We start from the raw sequence: 10,939 nt of genomic DNA on the forward strand, positions 1-10,939 counted from the left end.
CATGCAACCGTGTGGCTGGTTTAGCTCAAACACTAGAACCAAGATGGCTTGGACTTAATGTGATTGTCCTGAAAAATGCATTCATTACAATGGAAGTACATATGTGAATAGAGAAGTAGAATTTGTTTTTCATCTAATTAGACTCCGTCAAGTAGTTGTTTGCTTAAAAGGTGGCTATTACTTGAGATTTTTCTTATAAAAACTTAAAAGGAGAGTTAAAATAAAAAATAATGCTTTTGATTGGCCACTTATGCCAGAAGGAAGGGGTCTTTTCTTAGATTTTGTTCATTGGACCTCACAATGTATGTCATAAGGATTCGTAAATAGACTTTTCTACATAATACACATTAGCTTGTCATTGACTTTTGGAGTCTCGAGTCTTAAAAAGTGGCACCATTCACATCTTGTACAATGACCCTACAAGGTCATTTATTTGAGATTGGTGCTAGGGGTATCTTTTGGTCACGAGTTTGGAGAAGATTGGTGTAAGGGGTGGTAGGAATTTGCAAGATAATGTGTTGGGTGCCCTTACCAGGCACGACTTCCACGTTGGCACTAAAGCTCATGTTTTGCCAATGCACTGCCATGGTGTGGACGCCAATAGGGCCACGCCAACGGAGTGCTCCACTAGTGCCAACACTACCATTGATGTTAGGTAGAAACTCTATAGAGCGCCACTCTTGGAGAAGCATGTCCACCACTTGGCCAGTGGGGAGGTTGGTAAAGTTTGAGTCTGTCAAGCACATTCTATAGCAACCATTGGGGTGCCAACCCGTCCATAACATGATTCCTGACACAGCGGGATGAGAGAAGGCCTCTTGCAACACTTGGTCCAAGTAGCCTGCAGCCTGTCCACAACCAAAACAACCACCAACAATGGTATTTAGGAGCCCTAGAAGTTCAAAATCTTTTATGCATGAAAAACCAACCTCACTGCTTGGGGATCTGTGAAACAAGGGCTAGCAATAGAATTTCGAAATGCACAATTAGCGGAAACACTGTAGATCGAGAAGTGGCAAGTGCAACTGTCACGGGAACTCGATTCATTTCGAAGATCAGGATTCAGCATATGCACGAAAAGTTCAAACAACGTCACACTGGCAAAGCTCACAAAAAAGCTGCGTTCACGTGAAGCCTACAAGATTGAAACGTCTCCAACGACGGGAAATAGAGGTATGAGTACGAGCTGTAACGTCGTTTAGATCGACAGAAAACGGCACTCAGAGCGACCGGAAACTGCAATCAAGATCGTCGAGAATAGAGCTGCAACGTCTAAAGGGACAGAAAACAGCGGGAACAATTCGAACACGAGCTGCAACGTTTCGATGGACAGAAAAGGGCAACGACGTGCAGGACAGGAAGCTGCAAAAAGGACGCCGTCAGGTGCGAGATCCACTTTGATTTCAAGTAGGCTAGGGGGCAGAAGCTTGCCTTGGTGATGTTGTTGTTTAGGGCGGGCACGTTGATATCGAGCTCAGTGAGCCAGACGGGGAGCCCTAGCGTGCCGAACTTGTCGAGAACGCTGCGCATGTAGGCGAGGTTGGGCTGCGAGAAGTGAGATTCCAGGCCGATGCCAAGCTTGGCGACGCCTGCAGCCTGCAATTGCTGGAGCTTGCGAATGTAGAGGTCGGGAGCAACCATGGCGTCGTTGCAGGTCTCGATCACGTTGTAGTCGTTGATGAACAATGGCGTCTGAGGATCTAGCTTCTGTGTGCTCAGGAAGAAGAGCGTGGACGCATTGCCTCCAAGCATGTCCTCGTAGAAGGAGAAATGCAGCTGCTCATTGCTCACATCCCACCCTATGAAGCGCCCCGCGTACCTCCCCACTACCGATTGGATCCTCGCCACCACTGCCCTCTGCAGCTCCGCCTTGCTCAGGCTCTTGACCCATTGCTGCTGGAACTTGGGATCGTCCCAGAATATGTTGTGCCCCCTCATAGAGATGTTGTGCTCCTCGCAAAAGGTCACCATCTTGTCCGATATATTATAGTTGACGCGGCCTTGCTGCTGCTCCGTTGAGTACCACTTGAGCTCGTTCTCGAAGACCGCCGTGTTGAAGCGCTCCACAAACCACTCCTACGTGCATACACCAATTTCATCTTGCAGCAGCTTCACAAGCACTCGTATGTCGCCTTACTTGCTTCAACATTGATTCTGATTGCAGTAGCTAATTACCTGATACTGCTGGTTGGTCAAGAAGTTCTGGCCGATGGCTGACCCCAAGGGAAACCCCAATCTCGTCTGCACGATTTCGATGTTGGCATCACGCACCCTCTTGTCCTTGGAATCTACCACGCGCATGCTCACTTTCCTCCTTCGCAGCTACAAGGAAGAAGTTAAAATAAGAACATTCATACTTCAAAGTCCCAATCGAATTCGGAATCTCGTATAGGCTACTAGAATTTGGTGCTAGCTAGGTACCGACTCCCTCCAGGCACTTTGATGCGCACGCCACTCCTCGGCGCGGAATGGTTGCAGTGACACACGATCGAGCCATATCTCCAACCCCGACGTAAAATTTGTAGTCTGCAACACCATCAATGACCCCATGAAGAAAGCTGGTATGTCATTCACGTGAATTCACACAAGCATTTGTAAACTTGCCTGGCATGTCATCATCTGGTTTCCACCCGTAAATTACACAAAAAATCAGGCACCGTAGAAGAAAGAAGAATACGGTGCAGCGAAGCTTGTTTTCACTAACGTAACGACATTTGGGTTCTATGTGTTGGATCGAAGTGTCTACGGACTATGGCTCCCTGAAATATTGAGCTGGGCATTCAACCTCGAAATAGAGCTTGGAGGTCGCTGGTGTAGAGTCCAGAGCGAAGCCTCCCTTCAAAAAAGACCAGCATCCGCTTTGTGCAAGCACTGATCCAGCGCATGTATATGCCCTTCCACCATCCGTCACCACGGTTGCCTTCACCAACGTTGTGCCTGGCGGCCCGTTCACTTGCACCCATGCTGCATTACCAGTCAAACAGACGAACAGTGTATCCAGTGAGCGGCCAAGTTCCCCTTGACTAGGCCTCCACAACGGTGGATTATCTCCCCAAGAATTTAAATAGTCCCGGGAACAGTTAGTTAACGATGATTAGACTTACACGTAGAAGGCACGTTAACGTAGGGAGAAACTCGTGACCTGATAGACTGTATTGCACTCCACTCGTGAGATTTCCAAGGGCCTGTGAAGGTCCATTGTAGCTTGCCGTCCTGTTAACCGCTACCACAAACGTGTTTTCCTGCGAAGATCTCAATTGGAGGACGCAACTTCCGAAGGGTGACCATCCCGTTAATCCATCGTTGAAATCGGGATTGGTTATAATCCCACCGTTGTAGAGCAGATCTTTTGGTTTCGGTGTACACTGCGTATACAACGAACGTTGGTTCACAACTCGGTTGCAACTTGCGGAGCGTAAAATAAAAGTTTTGTGATCTTTTACTTCCCAATTTGATATCTCAGTCTCATTCCAAAGTCCCAATCAAGAAAATGAATCGCAACTTAGACCGGTGGCCGTTCAACTAGTTACGCAGTAGAAAGATTACTTACTTCCGTGTACGCCGTCCGATCATAGACCGTCCAGCTCTCTAATTGAAACAGTAGGAAAACATTTAGCAAAAGAAGCGTTTTTAGACAGATACGACGCTGCCCGGACAGAAAAGCCTGACAGGCAAACCCAAGGAGCTCACTCCACAAGCAACTACCTGACGTCGCCAGCATCCCTAGCATTGCTAGCAACAACGCTGCCCACAAACGAAAATCATTGATCACTTCCATCGATAATGCTCGACGGCCGTCGGGCTGCACCGTTCAAGAATGGAACTGCAAAAGATCTACACAATGAGAACCGTTCCTAGCTAGCCAACATTGTGATTAGACCCTTGGCAATCGACTTCTGACACGTCAAGTGCACAAAACTTTGCACTATTCGATCGAAATCCGTCATTCGCGGCCTTTCAATATACATGCTAGTCTTTTGCAAGGCTCCAATGGACTGGGTAAGGATCTGGATTGAAGTGGATTTTTGCAAAGATGCGCGCTAAATCAAAAATCGTCTTGCGGAAGGGCTTACAGTGAGGAGAAAAGAGGTTTCGCAAAACCTCCGAAGTCACAGGAATGTAGTCGCGTAGATGGTAATCTTCATATGACAAACCGAAGGTCTCAAGCGATATATGTCCTTGAACCTTGAGCAACGGCAGCTCAGGACCGCAAATGTGTCTCGATTCTCCGAGAAGGAAGATTCGACAACTCTGCAATACGGGTCGAGGCCCAAGTGCCTAACGCTAGATTGAAAAAGACCCTTCTATAAATTTGCACCATACGAGGAGTCTTCACCTCAGGAAGGAACAATCAGAGCTTGGCATACCGTGAGACCACATAGTATTTCAAACACACCAGCGTATAGTCGAGGGCATTGTTTCACCGGTTGATGGACTCAAAAGATGGGCATCCGTGAACGGTATGCCTTTCTGCGGAGTCCGAACTCTGTAGCCGAGCATTGCATATTCGACTCAGCTAGTTGAGAGCCTTTAAGTAGCTGTAGACCAATTGGCCTACAAGTCCCTTCACCCCGCAATACATATTACAAATTCAGCACTCAGCACACTACACAGGTATGATAATCAAGGATTCGAGGTCCGTGGATCTACAAATGTGATGTGCAATTATCAATATTTTAAAGCTGGGACGGTGGGAATGACGAAAAACGCGGAAGAGTAACTTCTACGCGAGGGCTTATCAATTCAATGTTATCATGGGAAAGACACAAATGCAACAATGATTTTCATCCCAGCAATATATTCCAATGCAGGCAAGATTTTAGATCCAATGAATGAGCTTGAAAATATCAGGTGCTATAGTCCACTTAGGTCGTGATTTGAGTTGTGAAATGCAGGAGTCGTATTCTTGAATCTCAAAGATGAACGTCTATGTGATTACGAGCTCCGGAAAGCATGGCGGGACCTGTAAAACGCACTACAATCTACAGGCTTTTGTGGGCGGCGTGGGCAATCAATCCTCGTAGCGAATGATGACATTGATGAGGTTACGAAGGTCCTGGAAGAAGCAAATACCATAATTGTCAATGAGCTTGTTGGAACTTGTATTGAAGGTGGGCTTTTGCATTGCGAGGTCCCTGGGACTAGGGATCTCGATGTACTTTGAATTTGGATGTAGAGAATCGCAGTCGCGTTGAGTTCACGCTCTTTTGCTTGCGATCTTTGCTTCAAGAAGGAACGGTGGGTTGTGATTCGTGAGCTCGTGATCGTCACGCTTATCTGGGCTGATCATCTGTGAGCGGTGCCGATCATCCAAGAGACGTGCTGTCTCAGAGGCTGTCTCTCAGTCTCACGGATCTTCCTTCCACGCAATACTTCCCCAGGCTCTGTCAGGGAACACCATCTTCGCATTCTTGCGACCTACATTTCCATCCTACCCAGTGCGTTGATCTGTTTACCGCCACAGATTTTCAATATCTTCCATCCCTCACCCTTAGATTTAGTTGAGTGAAAGCTCTACCTAGGACCACATTCCTCATTATATCAATCTTCCAAGCCCCAGGAGTTGCCATCAGATCTAGATCGAAGATGCCCCGGAACATGAGTTGGCACCTCGACGATCTGAAAAAGCATGCGATCCACATTTTCCTGCAAAACAAAATGGCAAGTGACGCCGCTCGCCATTTTCGTTTGCAAGAAAATGCTCTCTCGGGCTTTTCACTATTATCCTCACATAGCCCACGTCATCTCCCAACCTTCATGTGATTATTTACACAAGGGCATGACAAGCGTTCGCGAAAACGCCAGGTTTACACAAGCATAAGATCGACAAGAGGACTCCATGGAACTCACACATCCATCCCATTAAATTTTGAGTCGTAGGGCTTCGACACACATCGTCCCCAAGTGGGCAACACGCCTTGGGTAACTTCACAAGTCTACAAACAACGTTCACAAGTCTACAATAGGACTTGGGTAGGCAAAACATGCATCATTGTATGCCTAGTCTCTCAACTAGCTCAAAAGACTTCCCCTTCCCTTGCCGTGTCCTTGACTACACACAAGACCCTAATTATTACCACATCTCATGCACCCATGACTTTAGCTACACCTTCACTTATGGCATGAATTGTAACACCCTCTCTTCTCAATTTTTCTACATGGTAGAAAGGAAGCAAGGTGTCCACTATTGTGTGTGGCCACACAAGGTATTGTTGTATAGGTTGCTAGTTGTTGGTATTAGTTTTTCTTTCCTCTTTCTTCTCTTGCATGGTAGGATTTTGGACACTTGCCTCTTTGCCTATGTTTGGTGATTCAGAATACAATTTAAGGAATTCCCATAAGTAGGAAAAGTGGAAAGCACATCCGGAAACAAGGTGAATGATAATAAATCATTCATAAGGCATGCCCGAGATCCAAATAGCAAAAGAGGGCAGAGATGATGAATTGAAAGCGATGACACAGAGAGAGAGAGAGAGAGAGAGAGAGAGAGAGAGAGAAAGCTGGTGGAGCAAAAAGTGGAGGATTTTAAGGGATGAAGAAGAAGAAGAGGAGAGAGAAAGAGAAAAAGGTGGAGAATTTCATGGGATAAAAATAGAATACTCACATGCTCCTCCAATGAATGCATGCCAAAAACCAAAGTGAACATAAAAATAACTAAATACTTGATTTTTCTCTTTGGAGGCCAAACGATTACTAAGGCCTATCCAATGGGGGTAATCCAAAAATAGCATGTGGATGAATAAAAAATGGCTATTTTCGCTTCTTGTTGAGTCAGCTTCACTTAGACCTACCTATGACAGGCCAAAAGAGAGCTCATCTTAGGGCCCTGTAAGAAATTCACTATTTTCTCTTTTATCTCTCCTCTAAAATGTGGAGAAAGCAGTAAAATACGGATATATGTCAGTTCAGGACTATAAGTGTGTCAGTCCAGGGAGGAATAAAGAAGTCCTTTTAAATAACTGAGAATAAACTCTCCATATAGGTTCTCTCTCCATAAACAACATGCTAGCAGCCTCTCATAAAGAACTCATAACGAATGGTTATTGCCAAAGATTAACGAGAGTTTTATAAAAAGCATACGAGATGGAGAACCAAACCTCAAGAAATGGCTACGTGCAATCATGCATACTGCTGAAGAAGAAGAGACTACACTATTTGCACACTGATTTGGAAGAACAATATGCACCACTAGAGAAAAGAGGAAAGGGTCCGCTTGTAAATGCTGAGCGAAAGGAAAACATGAGATTAAGATCAGGCTCCCAGTAGATCGACTTATGGTGCAACGGACAGATTTACCCAAAATGCCCATTGAGAAATTCGAGCCCTCCATTTTCCAATCTGACAACACTATTGAGGTTTATGGGTGACGGGAATAATGGATTGTATGGATACATTTCGACTCAACATTCAATCATGAAAATGTACAAGACATTGTATGTCCAAGAAAGAATGGAGAAGGTGCAAGAAATGTTGATAAATTCAAATTTGAAAGAGCAGTTGCCTACTGCAGAGGGAAATTGAAGAGCATTCAAAGGCAAAGAATGAGCTACGAAGAGCAAGTTCAATGAAGAGAACGGTTCTTGGAGAGAGACAACAAAGCAAGAGAATTCAAAACATTGCAGAGTTTTGAAGGGTGTAAGCGCAAAGTACAGAAAGCAAGGTAAGAGCGCCTTGTTTAGCCATTGTATTTGTATATATGTGTCTTTCCTGCAAGAAAATCTATGATATTGCAAAGTGTACTCATTGCAAGGAAATAAAGAGACCTCAGATTGAAAACGTTGATCCTAATTTAATTCTTGTCAAACAAATGAAGGGTTTAGTCTCCAATGTTGCTGCAAAGTACATGATCAAGGAAAAAAAGTTTAAGAAGGTAAAATGTGAAGTTCTTGAACACTTTGTATCGGAAAGTAGAGCTGATGTCACTAAAATTCAAGAGGCTCTTGATGTGAGCGGAGTGAGCATAAAATGATAATATGCTTCAATTTTTAAAGTTGTGTCATCTACATTAAAAGATCAACTGATAAAACGTGTGACGTTGTTACCAACACTAGCACAAGTGTGGAGTGAATGAGGTCTTCTCAACCAAGAAATTGATAAGTTCATTGGACAATAATTTCATATCGAAAGTGTATATGAAAGTGAAAAGGGAAGCATGACATATAATGCTTGGAATAATATTTTTGTAGATATTGAACAACTGTAGAGACTAATGGTTAATTTCTACAGTATCACACTTGAAGAATGTAAAGGAGTTTTGAAGTTTGTTGTTGTGAAGCTAGATGAGTGTGAAATTGTCTCAGGGGGGTCACTATGTATAAACCTTCTATATCACGTGTGTTCAAGGCCTATTTCTAAAATCCCTTACCTGTAAATTTCTCATTTAATAAAATGTACCCCTTTTCTATACAAATTTGTAAATTTTTTCCAAAACTATTTTAAATAGTCCCTTATGTATATTTATTTCTGTAAATTTTAGAAATAAAAAATATCCTTCTGTTGAGCTCACGTGATAGGATTACATATGATGAGTGACCCCCCCGAGGAAATTGTCAAGGGAAAAAAGATAGTCTAAAGAGTTTCTATCACTTTGATGAATCGAGCACTTGATTAATCGATCACACACACAAAGTCTAGCTCAAAGTACTTCAAAGTCCAATCGGAAAAGCATGTATGGTGGTTGGGCTCATTTGAGAGGTATGTAAACTATCGGCTTCCAAATTTCTCTTTGCTCAAGATGTTATAAATTTTATGTAACATGTCTTGCAAACCTGTGGTTTTAAATGACAGGTGAAGACTGAGGACCATGCAATACTTTACTGGGTATTTCATCAGACAGAAATATCATCAATTATAAGGAGTCAAGTTCAAGGACATCAACTTCATGTTCCAGGGAAGGGTGATTTTCAAATTGAATGGCATATGGCAGGTGACTTGAAGACACTGAAGTGTATGTTCAATATAAGCAAAGGGGGCAACTCAAAGTCTCCTTGCCTATACTGCAACGAACCAACACGTCTTAGATTCTAAATGGTGGAAAAGAGCACCCTACAGACATACCTACAGACATAACGTAGATAAAATTTTCAATGCAATTCTTGAGATCCCATTATGCGATGTTCACATATGTACATTGCATGCATTATGTAGGATCATTGAGAAACTAGTTTTCCTATATATTGGATTTGCATGGAAACTTCGCCTTGAGAGCAGAAGAAAAGAGACACTATAATCATTTGGGCCAATGCTATCGGAAATTGGTCTCCATGGAGGAGATGTACATATTACAAAGGATCTTTACAAATCTACAAATGGAAAAGTTGTCCCTATCAAGCCATCTATTGGTGGAGTAAAGGCCAGAAGATTTTTATTGCATGTAGAGAAAAGAAAAATAAATGGCAATAAAACAACATATGTATCAAGGATAAAGTATAACTTGTGGAGAAAAGTACACAATGCTCAAAGATCATCAGGCAGAGGGATGGCCAAGAGATGTCAAGGCAGAAGTGTGGAAATGCCTAGACAAGCTTTTTGTTTTTTGTGACCAAGCTACCTGGAGCAAGAATAATCAACAAGCATTTGAAGAAGCGGTAAAGAGTTTTGGAAAGGCAATGAAAGAGGCTTGGACAACATGTAACATAACTCCCTACATGGTAAGAACAATATCTTGTTTTTGTGCATGCCTTTTTTTTAAGCAAACAATACTATTTTTGTGTATCTATAATGCCCACTTACAATACTATTCTTTGTAAAAAAATACGGATGCCTTGCAATTTGGTCCGCACAGGGAATGGAGAAATCACCCTACATGGCACGGAATGCATTCTTTAGACATACACAACATTTTGGAGGAAAACAGAAAGCCAATAGTTTAAAAGAAGTCGTTCATAGGTTCTATCAAGGCATACTACAAAAGCTTCAAGCCAAGAAGAAAATCAATATATCACATGTTAAGCTAGCTTTAAGATTGGCTCAAAAGGAAAGAAGGAGGAAGATTTTGGAGAACTCAAATGCAGCAGAGAGACATGCTCAATGGAGGCACTCAAAGATATTTGTAAACCACAAGTGGGTAGATAGCTTACTCCAGTGGAGACAGCCTACCACCGCCACCATCGTAGAGGAGATACATGGAGGCACTTCTATGATGACGGGTTGATTACTGAGGAGCAGTATACCCGAGCTACTGGACATGCCCCTGAGGTATTTGAAAGTAATTAAATAATGCCAAAATTACAAGTAAAGATTTGATTTTTCATACATTGATATATGTTGTCTCTTGTTTACAGGGCGCCCCTGCACAAGACGACGAGGAAGACGAGGAAGGAGGTGCAGAAGGGAGCGCAGAAGGCAGCGCAGAAGGGAGTGTGGAAGGCAACGAGGATTAGTCGTAGAAGTAGTGCTACTATTCTTTTTTGTACTTAAAGCCATTGGCTTGGGTTTGTGCCTCTTGTATATAGACTCCTCTTATTTTTTGTACTTGAAGCCACATGACATGGCTTAGCTTCCTTATTTTTTGTACTTGGAGCCACATGACGTGGCTTAGCTTCGTGCTACATGTATATACAAGCACTTTTTGAGCTTTCAATTTTATTGCGATTTGGAGTTGTAATATTTTATTTGGAATTGTAATTAAAATGCGGTTGGCTGTAAGAATTGAATTACAGAATGTGGATATGGGATTCTTGTAACTATATAGCATACACAACATACACAGTATTCTGTAAAATTTAAATATAAAAAAAAGGCACGTCTATCAGTGCGTTTAAAAACGCGTTTATATTCGCGTCTGTCTGTTCGACTTGCGTCTATACGTGCGTCTATGAAAGCGTTTATATGCGCATCTATTTACGCGTGTATAAGCGCGTCTATACGCGCGTAAGTATGATATATAGGCACGCAATTAGACGCAGGTCTCCTGACGTGCAAATAGACGCGCAAATAG

General features: G+C 43.0%; 1 protein-coding gene across 1 annotated transcript; it reads right to left on the reverse strand.

The window, feature by feature from the left end:
- Window positions 1–272: 272 nt before the first annotated feature.
- On the reverse strand, window positions 273–4,529 carry LOC147885332 (endo-1,4-beta-xylanase 4-like). Its single transcript, XM_087396335.1, has 10 exons — window positions 4,368–4,529; window positions 4,074–4,251; window positions 3,706–3,823; window positions 3,551–3,588; window positions 3,143–3,365; window positions 2,786–2,964; window positions 2,422–2,526; window positions 2,176–2,322; window positions 1,432–2,076; window positions 273–848 (listed from the first exon to the last, which is right to left on the reverse strand). The coding sequence occupies exons 3-10, from the start codon at window positions 3,776–3,778 to the stop codon at window positions 426–428; spliced, it is 1,833 nt and encodes a 610-aa protein (XP_087252461.1). The 5' UTR covers window positions 3,779–3,823; window positions 4,074–4,251; window positions 4,368–4,529; the 3' UTR covers window positions 273–425.
- Between the last annotated feature and the right edge of the window lie 6,410 nt (window positions 4,530–10,939).

This window comes from Dipteris shenzhenensis, chromosome 25 (genome assembly GCF_047967505.1).
Source record: "Dipteris shenzhenensis isolate YYH24624 ecotype China chromosome 25, Dip_SZ_1.0, whole genome shotgun sequence".
In the NCBI taxonomy this organism is placed as follows: Eukaryota; Viridiplantae; Streptophyta; class Polypodiopsida; order Gleicheniales; family Dipteridaceae; genus Dipteris; species Dipteris shenzhenensis.

Coding starts and splice junctions, on each gene's coding strand:
- LOC147885332 (XM_087396335.1), bottom strand. CDS start 3,778: ATGGAAGTGATCAATGATTTTCGTTTGTGGGCAGCGTTGTTGCTAGCA. Junction 3,589..3,705: donor AGGGATGCTGGCGACGTCAG/GTAGTTGCTTGT, acceptor TGTTTCAATTAG/AGAGCTGGACGGTCTATGAT. Junction 2,077..2,175: donor TGACCAACCAGCAGTATCAG/GTAATTAGCTAC, acceptor GTATGCACGTAG/GAGTGGTTTGTGGAGCGCTT.